At 42.5% G+C, this 17622-nt stretch overlaps 1 protein-coding gene across 1 annotated transcript; it reads left to right on the forward strand.

Moving 5' to 3' along the window:
* The first annotated feature begins 239 nt into the window (after positions 1-239).
* Positions 240-9649, forward strand: LOC309372334 (lanosterol synthase-like). The gene is made up of 11 exons (XM_081915872.1): positions 240-592; positions 973-1044; positions 1705-1755; positions 2002-2151; positions 2678-2774; positions 3753-3858; positions 4597-4662; positions 6774-6854; positions 7534-7704; positions 8181-8259; positions 9177-9649. The coding sequence occupies exons 1-11, from the start codon at positions 542-544 to the stop codon at positions 9354-9356; spliced, it is 1104 nt and encodes a 367-aa protein (XP_081771998.1). The 5' UTR covers positions 240-541; the 3' UTR covers positions 9357-9649.
* Positions 9650-17622: the final 7973 nt, after the last annotated feature.

Below are 17622 nucleotides of genomic sequence, written 5' to 3' on the forward strand. Positions count from 1 at the left end.
TACCAGGTCATGTAGCACCTTTTTAAAATGCTGATTCAGATCTTATCTGATGTGCCAAGAATCCCAAAACACATGCTGCTTAACTGAGAGAACAGGAGGAATTGATCAGTACACAATACAATCAAAACGAGGGCCAAGCGAAGGTGCAGAAGAGCCTTTTAGTTACTGATTTACTCCCAGTGCTCTTGCTTTCTTTCAAAATAGTGTATTATGAAATAAAAATGGGAGGAAACCAATTCTTCACCACTCCCACACAATTCTGACCACACAAATTTCAGAGGCTTCCACACCAGTCCACCCACATCTTTCCCCATCTTCCACTCAGTTAAGCAAGAGGCCTTATCACAGTTCCATGAGACATTCCAGCCCTTAAGGAGGGTGCAGAGCAAAGCCAGTGGGGGAGGGTGTAGGCTGGGAAGTGGACATGACTGGGGAAGCATCCAAGGGCTGGTTAGAGAGGACTGCCTTTAGATCCCAGGCCTTTGGTTTTCCACCCCTGATCTAATGGTCAAAACTGTTCTTCCTTTCTTTATATCAGGTCATGGGATCACAGACCTGGGATACATCATTTGCCATTCAAGGCTTCTTGGAGGTATCATTTTATATTGTCAAATCTTCTGCTTTTGTTCTTTCCACAATAATTTCCATTTACATATATATTTTAGATGAATGAACTGGCATGTAGAGAGTGTGTGTTCATTATTTAACCAAAGCACACACATTACGAGATCCGAACACCTCGTATGCCTGTCATGGTTAACCAAGAAAGGCATGTTCTCCAGGTGATTCTTAGGACATGAGGTCCAGAAATCCACACACTGAGTATTCCTTTTGTAACACTGAAGTTATCCCTGAAGAACTTGCATTTATTTTTGTGGCTGTCCAAAGTGATGATTTTGTGTAAGTGTCTGAGATTTTCTCTGTGACTTTCTTGGGTCAGAATCCTTAAGCATAACTTCTGTCCTTTTCTAGGCTGGGGTTCAGAACAATCCTGACTATGCATCCTGTTTGAAAAAAGCCCATGAATTCTTGAAAGCCTCTCAGGTAAAGCACTGATCTTGGAATAACATACACAGGGATTCAATACTGCTTTCAGCTGTCTCAGCAAAAGACTCAGGAGGGAAACACTTGTCTCTTTTTGCAAGGTAACATTGACAAGTAATATCAATTCGGTTTTATAGTGTGACTTCAGTCCTGTGTAAAACCTTGTATATCCACTGCAATTTACCTCAACTGACACTATGGGTTGTATGCAGTATGAATCCTATTCAGAGCAAACCCATTCAGGTTAATAAACCTGCCCAATTTGAGTTCATAAATTTCAGTGAGTTTGCTTTGAGCAGCGTTAGAACCGGACACAACCCTATGTGCTGCCATTGCATCAGGTTGTAGCCATATTCTGTCTTCTAAATTACAGAGCATATTTCTGACTGAGTTAATTTATTTATTATTTTCTATTGTTTGTTAATTATTGCATAGCCCATCTTCTTCTCCAAGGAGCTTAAGGTGGCATACATGGTTTTCTTTCTCCTCTTACTGAATCCACACAACAACACTGTGAGGAATTTTAGGCTGAGAGGAAGCAGGGATTGGCATCCTGGTCTCTCAGGTCCAACACTCAAACTGTTATGCCACACTGGCTTTCTCTGGTTATAAATATATTCTGATTGTCTTTTATTAATATGCTGCTAATCTGTTTTTCAGATTGTAGATAACCCACCTAACTACCAGAGATATTATCGTCAGATGAACAAGGTACATCCAGAATTGTGTCCTGTCTGTGTGACACACAGCCAGCAAAAAAAGAGTCTTTAAGTGTTAATTCTGAGAACCTAAGGAGCCTGCTGGTTTAGGCCAGGGCCCATCTAGTCTAGTGTCCTGAAGAAGAAATATGGATCACCCGTCAAATCTCTGGTTGCTTTATTGGTATCTTTTTGGGAGGAGATTATTCTACACTGATGGCTGCCCAAGGAGTCCTAATATATTTTCTTCAATACCCAGGGTGGATTCCCCTTCAGCAATCGAGAGAATGACTGGATAGTCGGTGATTGCACTGCTGAGGCCATGAGGACATTGATGCTGCTGGAGGAAAAATGCCCCTTCATAGAAGATCATGTGGCACCTCAGCGCCTCTTTGATGCTGTCAATGTGGTGAGAAGGGGGAAAGCTCAGAAGAGAAAATGGGAAGCAGGCAGGAGGAAGCTATTGTGGGGAGACTGAGGTCATCTAGCATTCAGTAATAGTGCTGAGGAGAATATTGGCTTTGTGGGACCGTAGGCTAAGACAATTGGTGGAAGTGTCCCTATGGCAGCATTGTATCCTCTGTGAAGGATGATCAGTCTTGAAGTTTGAGTTCCTTAAGCTCAGGTAAAGGGTTGTAAGGTAGCAGGACTGAGAGCAATCTATCCAGACTTGAAAAACAGAAAATGGCCACATGAATCATGGGAATTCTTGCACAGAAAGGGGCAACTAAAATGATGAAGGAGTTGGAGGATCTCCTCCATAACATTTGGGGTTTTTGGTTTATAAAAAAGGCAAGTGAGAAAGGGGCACAGGAGTGGCTGGTGGGGCTGGACAGGAGCGACTAGCCATGTTCCTCTGCAAGTAGGACAAGGAACACCATGCCTGTTCTTACACCCTCTCCCCGCCCCCCCATCCCACTTGTACTTTTTTGCAGATTCTGAGCATGCGAAATTCTGATGGTGGTTTTGCTTCTTATGAAACCAGACGAGGGAGTAGGCTACTGGAGATAATGAACTGCACAGAGATATATGGTAAGAACACAGCCTTGATATCAGTACAACTTAAATGGGAATCTTTTGTGAATTCTGGTCCTTTTTACAATTTCATAGTTTTGGGGATAGAGACCATGAACTGAAGCCACATGTTTGAAGGCAGTTTGTTTTGGCCATAGGACCTTGGCAATTGTTCACGTTGTCAGAGTCCACCGTAGGTACTGATAGGGGAGATGTTCTAAGGCAGGCTGGTGGTTGGTTTCTGGAACAGGCAGAACAAAGATGGCGTGATACAGACAGTCCATGTGGCTCTGACCATGGAACCAAAATGATAAACAGGTACACAAAGTCAGCTAGAAATCAGTGGTCTCCTCACATCACACATCGTCTGACTGTCAAAACTCTGAAGCCACCTCTCCCAGGATGACCCCACTACCTCACAGCCTTCAGGGAGGCGACACTTTCCCTTGAGGGCATTCTGCTGTGAACTGCATGCCAGTGGCCAGAGCCGTCTCTCCCTCCTTTTGCCACACCCCCTTCTCTTCCTCTCTCTCTTTTGCTCTGTGCCCAACAGGCTGCTAGGGGAGAGACCAATAATTCTTGCAGGGTTCTCAACTGTTTGCTTGCAAAGGGATTTCCTCTCATATCACCCCATCTGTTTCACCTCCTCCACCATCTTCCTCTCCCTTCGGGCTCTTCCTGCGCTTCTAAAAATAGGCTGAGGTCTGTATGTGACCCCCTGGGTGCAGGTTGCCCACCCCTGATCTAGACAAAGAAGGATCTCGTTGATAGTCCTCTACACAAAATTCATGACCGGTTTTCCTGATAAGCTTTTGGTGGGCAAAGGGCTGACATTTTGACTGTTGTTTTTATAGCGGTTTTTTTTTTTTTCTGCTGCTGTTTAAACTGCTAGGTTTTGGCTCCCCTTTAAAGGATATTTTTGGGGATGCTAGCATTTTATAAATCTGTAAGCCACCTTGAAACATAAAGTAAAATACTTCACTTTATGATTTTCAGCTGACTGTATGGTCGACCACACCTATACAGAATGTACTTCATCCATAATGCAGGGATTGAAACATTTTGGGGAAAGATTCCCAAATCACCGGGAAGATGAAATCAGGTAAAGGTATGGGGGGGAAATCCCCAGAAGCTGAGAAGGATATTATTGTTACAGCATGAATTCATATTATATAGTCTTGAATTCTGTATTCTAATAGAATATTCCATGTTAAGAGCTCAGGAGTTCAAAGACTGAATTTTTTTTGTATTTGATTGCAACTCTAGTCATTATTCAAAATATATACATATACCTCCATCTGCTTACATACCTGGCAACTAATGATCACATGGTACATCTGAAGTGGACTCCAGTCCATAAAAACTTTTGCCACAATAAAAATGTGTTAGGCTTTAAGGTGGCACAAGACTCTTAGTTGTTTTTGCTGCAGCAAACCAGGACAGCTACCCCTCCAAAAATGTTTATGTACATGTAACTTACAGCATACATGTTATTTCCAACATAGAAGTGATACAGTATGTAAAGTTGTTGCTGGTGGTTTAAACAAAGACTGATGAGGAACACTCTTGATCTTAATTAGCCATCACCTGGGAGGCTGGTAGGACCACTACTGGATCACAGCCTGCTCTAAGGTGGGTCACAATAGCAACACTGACGTTGTTAAAACATTAAGAAATGGGCCACTAAATGAATGTTTTGGGTGGGTCCAAGTTCTGAAAAAGTGGAAGGCTTCTTTAGGCCGTTGAATGCCATTGTTACATGGAGCTTGTCTTAATGATTGTCTTACCCAGAACCTGGTTAGCTTGAAATGTAAGAAGACTCCTTTGTTTTTCTTCCCAGTGATACTCTAAGTAAGGCTTTGCAGTTTTGTCGTAATACGCAGAAAGCTGATGGCTCCTGGCTAGGGTGAGTGGCTTACAAATATCCCACACTGAACTTGACTGTGGCACTGGTTGGCGGAGTTTCTGAATGCATACATAGTGTTCTCAAAGAATGACTTTGCTGACTGAGCTGTGGAAACCTTCCCCTTTTGAATGCCTTTCCTACACAACAGTTTGACAGATAAAAAGGAGAGAACTAGCTAATGCAACACGCTGTTCCATTGTTTCAGCTGGCATGTGATCCTAGTAGACGAAGTGCTGTGGATCAGCTGACCACTTGTAGTGTAGTTGACACAGTCAGCTGTCCTATGTTGATATGGCCTATGATTGTGGCCCAGTGCAACCCCTCGGGGGACGTGGATGGGGCAGGTCCTTTGTCCTTCATGGCCAATTGTTTTCTTCAACTCACCAGAGGGGATGATGGGAACGCCTGTCAATTTTTAAAATATAAATTGGCCAATAGTGACCTGATAGTGGAGTGGGGCTTCAGCAGCAGAGATAGATACTGAGGGTTCACTCCAGTCCTCCACTGGAGTATTTAAGCCATCTGCACTGGGAGCCAGCAACATAGTTGGCAGCTGATCATCCCACCCACCTAAAAATTGGCATTGCCTTTGAGGTAAGTGGGCAATGTGTATGGAGGACCTTGCTGTGGAGATAATCGGTCACTGCTTTCAGGACCAGGAAGGAATTTGCATGCAGACAAATTGGGCCCAATTGGTGGTTTTGCCTTCTCATAGCAATTGTCACAACTTTCAGTGGATAAGGCATGGGATGAATTTTGGGTCTATTTCTTGGGGGGTAAAATGGTGCATCACCCCCTTCATTTGGTGCCTTATCTCAGGGAACCCTGGTAAAGGGGTTTGGGTAGAAGATTCTGTCCAGAAGTCCAGATGGGGGCAGACAAGCAAAGAACTTTCATTTGGTGGCCTGGGGGAGTGGTCAGTTTGGTTGACCTGTGTCTTGAGGTGACCAATCACAGGCACAGTCCTGTTTATCTGCATTTGCACTGGCGACAGCTTGCTCTTTTGGTATGATCTACAAATATGAAACTATTTTGGGATGGAGGATAAAACACAAGCAAGGAACGGGATTTCTCATAAATGCACAGAATTGCCTTCTCGCTGTGGAGAGGAATGCTGCAGCCTAACTCTATGCATGGGAATGAAAGGACGAGTATGCAGCCTCTTTTTTGATGCAATGAGATCCTAAAAATAAACAGAGCTGGATCAGACTTAACCCTGATGCATGAAATAGGCAAATTCAGCATGTGACAGCTAAGAGGGCAGTTAGGGGTCTTCTTCACAACAAATAACTGATGTTAGCCTGTCTGAGGAGTGATTTGAAACCAGCAGCCTAAAATGTAGTACCAATATCTAGGCATCAGCAGCTTTTTCCACCCTCAGTAAATCTGTCTGTTCTGAGGCAGGATTTTGTGACCGTTCAACTGAGCAGTCTTTTAACAATGTAGTTGCATTAGGTAGTTGCACAAACCTTCACATTGTCATTAGGCTTAGAGAGAAAACATACTGTACTGTTGGCAACACTATGTACTGATCCCATACTGATCCCTTCATGAGTCATTCACATCCTTAGATCTACAGCCAGTAAGAAAAATAACTGGTTATATAAATTAGATCTAGTTAAATGTACAACAAGAAAAAAATAACAAGTTATATAGCAATAAGAGATTCTGACTTTGACTAGGAACATGAAATTCCAAAGATTCTCACATTACAGGGGGTTGGACTAGAAAAGGGGTCAGCAAACTTTTTCAGCAGTCCCCTAGACTTGTGGGGGGCCAGACTATATTTTTTTTTTGGGGGGGGAGAACGAATTCCTATTCCCCACAAATAACACAGAGATGCATTTTAAATAAATTTAAAGGAGACATACTACTCATGTAAATTAATGCTGATTCCTGGACCGTCAGTGGGCCAGATTTAGAAGGCGATTGGGCCGGATCCGACCCCTGGGCCTTAGTTTGCCTACCCATGGACTAGATGACCCTCATGGTCCCTTCCAACTCTTTGATTCTATGAAACAGTGAATGGAAGGGCATACTCAAAGGGTGTAGTCTGTCATTTGTCTCAGTATCTTTCATTCAGCGGCTGATGGGTTTTTCCTCCCTGACAGGCGATGGGGCGTATGCTTCACATATGGCACCTGGTTTGGACTAGAGGCATTTGCATGTATGGGATACATCTACCGTGGTGGGTGAGTAAGCAGCCTTTCGGGTAGACGATTAGCATGAATGTTGCTCTGCTGGGAGCCCTTGATGGAGCTGAGCTTCGGGTGTGTGTGTGTGAAGTGGAGAGACTGTCAGGCTCCTCCACCCAAAATATCAAAGGCATATCAAAGGGGAGTCATGAGCATATAATATCGACAGCGCCAGCCCCAATGCATGCTTAAAAAGGTAAAGGGACCCCTGACCATTAGGTCCAGTCGCGGATGACTCTGGGGTTGCGGCACTCATCTTGCTTTACTGGCCAAGGGAGCTGGCGTACAGCTTCTGGGTCATGTGGCCAGCATGACTAAGCCATTTCGGGCGAACCAAAGCAGTGCACAGAAACACCGTTTACCTTCCCACCGGAGCGGTGCCTATTTATCTACCTGTACTTTGACGCGCTTTAGAACTGCTAGGTTGGCGGGGATTCAAACCGCCGACCTTCTGATCGGCAAGCCCTAGGCTCTGTGGTTTAGACCACAGTGCCACCCGCATCCCCTAATGCATCTCCTAATTTACTCAGAAGTAAATCCAACTGAGCTTAGTGGGCCTTACCTGCAGGTAAGTGTGCATAAGATTATTTGAATGCAGTCAAGGCCAACAGTGGAACAAAACCCAATGAGGCATCTCATGGGCTATTTCTCTCTCTCCCCCTATCATATTTTCTAGGGAGGCGTGCAAGGAAGTGACCAAAGCCTGTGAATTCTTAGTCTCCAAGCAAATGGAAGACGGTGGCTGGGGAGAGGAATTTGAATCCTACAAGTTTTGCAAATATATTCAGCACACTGTTTCCCAGATCCACCAAACCTCCTGGGCTCTGTTGGGGCTGATGGCTGTTAGGTAAGCACAGAAGCTGGCAGTTACCTACCTTAGCAAAGGCTTCTGTCTGCTTTTGCCCAAGTGGTTTCTGCAGCAGCTAGACAAACCAATTAAGGCGTGCTAAAGAAACATGCTAAATTTTGTGAACTTGCAGAGGACAGAATTTTCCTGCAGCTTCGTATGTTGATGTTCCCAGGTGCTTCTTAGTCCAAACAATTGAAATAATGCCAAACAAAGAGGCAGTTCAGGCCGTCTTAAGGACTGGGATGGAGGCCTCACAATTTCATTTCTTTAGCTGCTTCACTTTTTTGAAATTGTGTGAAGGACTCATGCACTTACAGGTCTTTCCACTAGGGGGACCCATTGAGTTTCTGTGATCCCATGAGGGTTTCTTTCTTTTAAAAAGAAATTGTAGTCATATAAGCTCCTTAGAAGAAAATATTAGGCTTTCCCTGCTGATAACAGAACTAATGACCGGTATTTTTGTGGCTTTGCAGATATCCTGATGTTCGGGTTCTGGAAAGAGGAATACAAGTTTTGATTGACAGACAGACATCGATTGGCGAGTGGCCTCAGGTGTGTTAATACTTTTAATTTCTTCTCCTAATCAAATATCCTCATAGCAATATAATTTAAAGGTTCACAGAAACAGTATATTTCAGCCAATTGTGAAATGGATTATATCCTCTAAATATATGTAAAATGAATGAACGCAGAGCATTTTCCACCAAGTACTGAGAGTGGGGGTGGCTAAGTTGTTGCCTTCCAGCCTACATAGGCAATAGACAGGGATGATGGGAGTTGCAATTCAGCAATATAGGGAGGACCAAAAGTTTTCCACCCCTCGCTTACTAAATGAGGCAGATCAGAATGTACTCTCTTTGGCGTTGTTGCTGTCATAAAGATGCTTCTCATAGATGGCTGCAATGTATTGTGGACACACATGGACACTTGTGTGGCATTGGCTGGTTAGATCTTACAGGTGCTGCCCATGTTCTCCCTCTATTGGACACTCTGATGTTCCTGTGGGAAGTATTCTGTTGCCTTAGGCACCCAAGTGATTCATGCACCTGTCTTGTTACTGCTGTGGCATCAAAATGTGCCATCAGGATTGAGTTTGTGTGGTATCAGAGCACAGGACACAGCCGGCCCTACTGTTAGATGTGGCAGGTCAGAGGGGTGCTTTTAAAAAGCCATAGACTGCCAGTTAATTATTTTATTTTTTAATCATGGAACCATTTGGATATTCTGTCTGAGATGCCACAATGTCTTGAGTTGCCTTTTCTACATTTTAATTGGCTCTGGTCTCTGATTCCTGCTTCCAGAGTCTTGTTTGCCAGCCAAAAGCTCAGTGATACTGTATGTGACTGCTGCTCTTAAAAGAGGTTATAGTGATCATACAACTGGGTTCTCAAATGGAATTTAGTCACCATGAAGTCAGGGAGAAGACTGCATGTCGGTTGTTCAGGAATTTCTCTCTTGCTTCTCCTCAGGGTGACATCGCTACAGCGTTCTACAAATCTGGTACTCTGCATTACAATGCCTACCGAATCATCTTCCCTATCCTTGCACTTGCCCGCTTTTCCCGGCTATATCCCTGCAGCCCTGTCGCTAAAGGACTCCTGAAGAATGGATCTGTGCATTCAGCACAGAGTCAGAATGGAGGGTGCTGAGCAGAGGTGCACTGTCATTCCTGAGAGCTTGGGTTTCATCCTTCTCAACATCACCCAGTGCTTTGCTCTCTTGGCTGATACTCCCCTTGTAGCACGATTGCACTTTGAAATGCACAAACATGACCCAAAGAAAGTGGACAAAGAAGCACGTTAGCTTAATTTCCTGGCAGCGATTTGCACCACTTCAAATCCCTTATTGGCAACAGAAATTTAGAAAAGGCTTTGCCCACTGAGCGATTCATAACCATGATCCACATTCCTACACAAAGCAAAATACAGCTGAAATTTGTGTTCTTGAGGAGGAATAACAGGGTGTGGAAAATTCAAGATATGTGCCAGACTTTAAACTTTATTATGAATCAGCCGCTTTTTGCTGGCTGAGAGAATGGCTGCTTCTTGACTTCCGGTCGGCGCCAGCGCTTAATGGCGGTCCTCCCTTCGAGCTCCGGAGGAGGACTGCTTCACGAGTTTGGGTCTGACCGCTACGGCGAAGCGGGGACCCCCAAAAATCACAGGCGCGGAAGCCTGTGAGCAAGGAGACTCAGTGGGCACCATTTGCGCCCCCCTTTACTGCAAAAGAGCCTTTTTAAAGGCTCCGGAGCGGCATCGGGTGTGCCCGTGGAGTGAAGCCGCGTCGCCATGAGCAGAGAGCGCTGATTCCTTCCTGAAATTTGAAATTGAATTTGAATACCCGTAAGTAGGATTGAAAGGCTTATTGGGACTTTTAAAATTTTGTTGGAAAATTTGGCCGAAAACGGGAAAGGTAAAAATTAAGGAAGTCTGCCTTCCCCGGACTGCATGACAGCTAAAGCAACGAAACTACAAAGCTGCAATTGGACGAAAAATAATTTGAAAATTGTTTAACCTGGACATTGACTTTGAACCTCCCCCTAGCAAGCAGGAGCAAGGGGGAAGATAGGTGGATTTTGTTTAACCTGCATGGAAAAAGTAAAGGGAAAAAAGTTTTCTACCGTCTTAGACTCTTGGAACGGACTGCCTGAGTAAAGCACCGAGACAGTGAACTGTCATTTGAGATTTGCTACAAAGTTGGGACTTTATTTGTTACAAGTTTGGGACTTTTTTGAAACTATTAACTGATAGGCTTGATACATTGAAAGACTGTTGCTAAAAACTTTTTTTGGGGGGACTTTCTGGTTCTTTGTTCTTCTGCCTAATGGATACTTTAAATTACTCCCTCTAGAGGATTGAGGGGTAACAGTTGCAAACAGACTGTAAAAAACAAGTCAGTGAACTTTTCCATTTAAAAGCTGCTTCTGTGGGAACGACCTTGGGACACGAGTGGCCCAGCAGAAGAGATAATAACAAGAGCTAAAAGTAAAGTTGGACAAAAGAAAAGGGGCTCAATATCTAGTGTACTGCCAGCAGGTGCAGCTGGGCAGGAAAAAGTGACAAACATACCTATGGATCCAGTGACACAAGCACTACTTAAAATAAATGAATCATTAGAAGTCTTGACAAAGCAGAGCACAGAAAATACCAAACAGCTGACAGAACTTTCAACAAAACTAGATTTGAACACTAAAAGTATTACATCTAATACAGAAACTATAAATAAATTGATTGAAGAAAACTCCATAACTCGAAAAATTGCTGAAGAAGCTAAAACTACTGCTGAAACTACACAGGAAAAATTAGTACCAGTCTGTAAAAAGTTGGATGAACATGAGGCGGCCTTGTCTTTGTGGGAACTACAGAGGAAGGAAAGAAATCTGAGATTAAGACTAGTCCCTGAAAGTGAAAAAGACAACTTGGTGGACTTTCTCACAAAAGAGTTTTCGGAATTTTGGCAGGTAAACTTGGAGGAAGAAGAATTTAAGATAACAGCTGCCTTCAGACTGGGTATGAGACAAAACAGAAAGAGCCCAAGGGATTGTCTGATAACCTTAAGATCCAAAGAGGATAAAATCCAAAGAGATAAAATATTAAATCTACACTATCAAAAAACTTTAGAGATCGAAGACGCTTTTGTGCAAATTTACAAGGACATCCCTAGATACATTTTGGAGGCGAGAAATTATTATAAGGACCTGGTTTACCTGCTGAAAAAGAACAATTTACCTTTCAGGTGGGAATTTCCACAAGGTTTGTCTTTCAACTACAAAGGGAAGAAAATAAAAATAAGAACAGTGCAAGACAAAGAACAATTCCTGGAAAGAAACGGGGAGGACCTTCAGAAGGGAGTGGTGGAACTGACTTCAGAAGCAGATATTTTGAATTTAACATTTGGACTTAAACCACCGATACAGGAAGAACAGAAACAGGGAGCAGCTGGAGGAGGAACTAACTAAAATAACAAGATGGCTCTGCAATTTCTAAGTTGGAATTGTAATGGATTGAACCTTCCCAGAAAAAGGCGTAAGGTTTTTCACATATTGAAAAGAGAACAATTGGACTTGATTTGTTTACAAGAAACCCACGTGACTAGGGCACATAGAAAATTGCTTATAAATAAAAGATTAGGACAGGAATTTATTTCATCAGACAAAGTTAAGAAAAGAGGAGTGGTGATCTATGCAAAGGAAAAGCTGGCCCCAAAGCTGATCTTTAAAGATGAACAAGGAAGATTTCTGGCAATTGAAATACAAGTCCAAGGAGAAAAATTTTTGACATTCGGAATTTATGCACCAAATGAAGGGAAGGCAGAATTTTTAAAGAAATTGCATGAGATTTTATCGGATTATCTGGATTATAATGTAATTTTGATGGGAGATATGAATGGTGTGGTCTCCACAAACATGGACAAAGCACAAAGACAGGTGGTCTCCAAGGATAGGAGATTACCAAAGACTTTCTTTGAAATGACTGAAAATATGGACTTGATTGATATCTGGAGAACGAGGAACCCTCTGGAGAGAGAGGGAACCTTTTTCTCTGAAGCAAAAATGACATGGATAAGAATTGACCAAATATGGATTACTAGTGGGATGGCTCCAAAGATAAAAAAAAGTAGAAATCTGCCCAAAGACTTGCTCCGACCATAACGCCGTAAAGATGGAGATGAAACTAACAACAGCTGGCTCCTTCAGATGGAGAATGAATGACACCCTATTTAGAGATGACGAGATCTACAAAAAGGCCCAAAAAACTTTGAAAGACTACTTTGAGATAAATCTGAGGACAGACGTCGAGAAAAGAGTAATTTGGGACGTAAGTAAAGCCGTGATGCGAGGTTTCCTAATACAACAGAACTCTCTAAAGAGGAAGAAACAAAATGAAAAGAAAGATAAGATTTTGGAAAAGATAAAAGAAGGAGAAAAGAAACTGAGGTCAAAACCAAAGTCTCATGAGATTTTGAGAGAAATTAAGTTTTACCAGATGCAGTATATGGAACTGATGAATCAACAGATAGAATGGAAAATTGAGCAAATGAGACAAAGGACATTTGAATCAGCAGACAAATGTGGGAAACTTCTAGCATGGCAATTGAAGAAGAGACAAAAATTGAATACAGTTACAAGTTTGGAGGTGGAAGGCAAGAACATTTACAAACCAAATGAGATCAGTAATTGTTTTCAGAGTTATTTCAGAAGATTATATGCAAGAGGGCCGGAGAATGAAGGAGAAATAGATGATTTTCTTAAGAAATATGGATTACAAAAGATTTCACAACAAAGTACGATGGTTCTGAATGAAAAAATAACAGAACAAGAAATAGAGGGTGCCATTCAAAATATGCAATTAGGGAAATCTCCAGGACCAGATGGGTTGACCTCCAGATACTACAAAGCTTTGAAGGAATGGTTAGTACAACCGTTGAAGGAGGTCTGCAATGAAATTTTAGAGGGGGAAAAGGCACCCGAATCGTGGAAAGAAGCATTCATTACACTTATACCAAAAACTGAGACTGAAAAGAATCAGATAAAGAACTACCGCCCTATATCATTACTCAATGTGGATTACAAAATATTTGCTGACATTTTGGCAAAAAGACTGAAGAAGGTGTTGGTGGAAGAGATTCACAAGGAACAGGCCGGCTTTCTCCCAGGGAGACATTTGTCAGACAACGTGAGAAATATAATTGACATTATTGAATTGCTAGAAGCCAACATCAACACGAAGGCTGTATTAATATTTGTGGATGCTTTTGACAACATTTCTTGGAGCTTTATGAAGAAGAATCTCCATGGGATGGGGGTAGGCCAAAGGTTTGAAAATGGTATAGGTGCAATATACTCTGAACAAAAAGCAAAGTTAATTGTAAATAATGTGGTTACTGAAGAACTTCCTATAGAAAAAGGGACACGACAGGGGTGCCCAATATCCCCACTACTTTTTATATCTGTCTTGGAGGTTTTGTTAAATATGATCAGGGGGGACCAGCTGGTTAAAGGAATTCAGGTCGGAGCTAAACAATATAAACTGAGAGCCTTTGCAGATGACTTAGTATTAACTTTACAACAGCCAGACACTAGTACGAAAAGAGTTTTAGAATTAATTCAAGCTTTTGGTCAGGTAGCAGGATTTAAGCTGAATAAGCAAAAAACTAAAGTCTTGGAGAAAAACTTAACAAATGCTGAAAAAGAGAGGTTTCAAAGTGAAACTGGATTAATGGTGGCAAAGAAAGTGAAATATTTGGGGATTAACATGACATCTAAGAACGTGAACCTATTTAAAGATAACTATGATAAATGTTGGACAGAGGTAAAGAAAGATCTAGAAATATGGTCAAATTTGAGACTTTCCTTATTAGGCCGAATTGCTGTAATCAAGATGAATGTATTGCCTAGAATGCTATTTTTGTTTCAGACACTACAGATTGTGGACAGAATGGACTGTTTCAAGAAGTGGCAGAAAAATATATCTAAATTTGTCCGGCAGGGCAAAAAGCCCAGAATAAAATTTAAGATATTAACTGATGCAAAAGACAGAGGGGGGTTTGCCCTGCCGGACTTGAGACTGTACTATGAATCGGCAGCTTTCTGCTGGTTGAAAGACTGGATACTTCTTGAGAATACAGACATTTTGGATTTGGAAGGTTTTGATAATAGATTTGGTTGGCATGCATATATATGGTATGACAAGGTAAAAACTCATAAAGGATTTAAAAACCATATTGTCAGGAAAGCACTATATAATGTTTGGATTCGATACAAGGATTTGTTGGAAAATAAAACCCCTAGGTGGTTGTCACCAATGGAAGCAAAGGAGGTGAAAAAACTTAATATGGAATCCAAATGGCCAAAATATTGTGAAATTTTGGAGCAAGAGAGTGGAAAAATTAAATTACAGAATTATGAAAAAATGAAGTCTAAAGTACGATATTGGCTTCACTATCATCAAATAATGGAAGTGTTTAAACAAGACAGAAAAATTGGCTTCCAGGTGGAGAGATCAAAACTAGAAACAGAACTGTTAGAACCCAATACTAAGAATCTGTCAATAATGTATAACCTGCTGCTGAAATGGAACACACTAGATGAGACAGTTAAATCAGCCATGATTAAGTGGGCACAAGACATTGGTCATGATATTATGTTTGCTGACTGGGAACAGTTATGGACCACCGGTATAAAATTTACGGCATGTAATGCCCTAAGAGAAAATATTATGAAAATGATTTACAGGTGGTACATGACCCCAGTCAAGCTTGCAAAAATTTATCATTTGCCCAATAACAAATGTTGGAAATGTAACGAGACTGAAGGTACTTTCTACCACCTTTGGTGGCCTTGTCCGAGGATTAAGGCCTTCTGGGAAATGATTTATAACGAAATTAAGAAGGTACTTAAATGTACGTTTCATAAGAAACCAGAGGCATTTCTCCTGGGCATGGTCGGCCAATTGGTGTCTAAGAAGGATAGGACGTTTTTTATGTATGCCACCACGGCAGCAAGGATTCTTCTAGCAAAGTATTGGAAGACGCAAGAACTACCCACGCTGGAAGAATGGCAGATGAAGGTGATTGACTATATGGGACTTGCGGAGATGACCGGCAGAATCCGTGACCAAGAAAAAGATACGGTGGAAGAAGATTGGAAGAAATTCAAAGTATATCTTAAGAACTGTTGTAAAATTAATGAGTGCTAAAATGTCAAGGGAAAGGAAAATATAGAATTACAGCTGTAATTGATTAAGTATGAGAAGAAGCTAAAAAAGAAAATAAGTAATCAGTTAATTGGTGTGAGGGGTTGTTGAAGAAATTTTAAAACAGGGATGCAGAAAAGGGGAGGTAAGGGGAAGTCTGGGAAGTAAGGTTAATGAAAAAGAGGTCTTGAAATTATACATGTCTATATGTTTTGTTTGTTTATGTGTGTGTGATGTTTTGTTTGTAATCTGTGTCGGAAAATCAATAAAAAATTAATTAAAAAAAAAGAGAATGGCTGCTTCTTGAAAACACTGACGTGCTGGACCTAGAAGGTTTTAACAACGTATTTGGGTGGCATGCATATTTGTGGTATGATAAGGTCAAAGCACATAAAGCGTTTAAAAACTATATTGTCAGAAAAGCACTGTTTAATGTCTGGATAAGATATAAGGACTTGCTTGAAAATAAAACCCCAAGGTGGTTGTCACCAATGGAAGCAAAGGCTCAGAAAAAGCTCAATATGGAGGCCAAATGGCCGAAATATTGGGAAATTTTGGAACAAGAGGGAGATAGATTAAAACTGCAGAGTTTTGAAAAACTAAAAAATAGAGTGCGAGACTGGATCCATTATTACCAAATGATGGAGGCATATGATTTGGACAAAAAAATTGGCTTCCAGGTGGAAAAATCAAAATTGGAAACAGAACTGTTAGACCCCAAAATTAAGAACTTGTCAAGAATGTATAACTTACTGTTGAAATGGAACACTCAGGATGAAACGGTGAAATCAGATATGATTAAATGGGCACAAGATGTTGGACACAATATTATGATGGCTGACTGGGAACAGTTATGGACCACAGGTACAGTGGTGCCTGGCAAGACGAATGCCTGGCAAGACGAAAAACCCGCAAGACAAAAGGGTTTTTCGGTTTTTGCGACGCTTCGCTAGACGATTTTCCCTATGGGCTTGCTTCGCAAGACGAAAGCCCATAGGGAAATCTCCGGGGACCTCTTTTAAATGCTGGCGGTGGGGAGCAAAGCCTCCCCCCCTGGACTTCGGAAGAGGTCCAGGAAGGCCGGCGGGGGCGAAAGGCTTTGCTCCCCACCGCCAGCATTTTAAAAGCGGTCCGGGATAGCAGGGAAGCGCTTCCCGCTATCCCAGACGGCTTTTGAAGGCAGGCGGGGGGGGGGGAGCAAAGACTTTTGCCCCCCGCCAGCCTTCAGAAGAGGTCCAGGGAGATTTCCCTATGGGCTTTCCCGGGAAGGCAGGCAGGGGGGACAAAGACTTTTGCCCCCCGCCCGCCTTCGGAAGAGGTCCTGGACCTCTTCTGAAGGCTGGCGGGGGGCAAAAGTCTTTGCTCCCCCCCGCCTGCCTTCAAAAGCCGTCCGGGGGCTTTTAAATCGCCCCGGACAGTCCCGGGGCGATTTAAAAGCCCCCGGTTAGGCAGGCAGGGGGGACAAAGACTTTTGCCCCCGCCCGCCTTCGGAAGAGGTCCTGGACCTCTTCTGAAGGCTGGCGGGGGGCAAAAGTCTTTGCCCCCCCGCCTGCCTTCCCGGGAGAGCGGGAAGGCAGCGCTGCTTCTCCGCTCTCCCGGGAAGGCAGGCGGGGGGAAGCAAAGACTTTCGCCTCCCGCCGGCCTTCAGAAGAGGTCGGGGGACAGACTGTCCCCGGACCTGGTCTGAAGGCGGTTTCCATAGGAACACATTAATAGATTTTTAATGCATTCCTATGGGAAACCGTGCTTCGCAAGACGAAAAGACTTGCGGAACGAATTAATTTCGTCTTGCGAGGCACCACTGTATGAAGTTCACGGCATGTAATACCTTAAGAGAGAATATAATGAAATGATCTACAGGTGGTACATGACACCAGTCAAGCTCGCAAAAATTTATCATTTGCCCGATAATAAATGTTGGAAATGCAAAGAGACTGAAGGTACATTTTTTCACCTTTGGTGGACATGCCCAAGAATTAAGACTTTCTGGGAGATGATCTATAATGAAATGAAAAAGGTATTTAAATATACCTTTCTGAAGAAACCAGAGGCCTTTCTCCTGGGCATGGTCGGCCAATTGGTGCCAAAGAAGGATAGAACTTTCTTTATGTATGCAACAACAGCAGCAAGAATACTTATTGCAAAGTCCTGGAAGACACAAGATCTACCCACCAGGGAAGAATGGCAGATGAAGTTGATGGACTACATGGAACTGGCGGAA

This window comes from Podarcis melisellensis (assembly GCF_964234715.1).
Source record: "Podarcis melisellensis genome assembly, chromosome: 6".
Classification (NCBI taxonomy): domain Eukaryota; kingdom Metazoa; phylum Chordata; class Lepidosauria; order Squamata; family Lacertidae; genus Podarcis; species Podarcis melisellensis.

Coding starts and splice junctions, on each gene's coding strand:
- LOC309372334 (XM_081915872.1), top strand. CDS start 542: ATGGGATCACAGACCTGGGATACATCATTTGCCATTCAAGGCTTCTTG. Junction 3,859..4,596: donor CACCGGGAAGATGAAATCAG/GTAAAGGTATGG, acceptor TTTTCTTCCCAG/TGATACTCTAAGTAAGGCTT. Junction 6,855..7,533: donor GGATACATCTACCGTGGTGG/GTGAGTAAGCAG, acceptor CATATTTTCTAG/GGAGGCGTGCAAGGAAGTGA.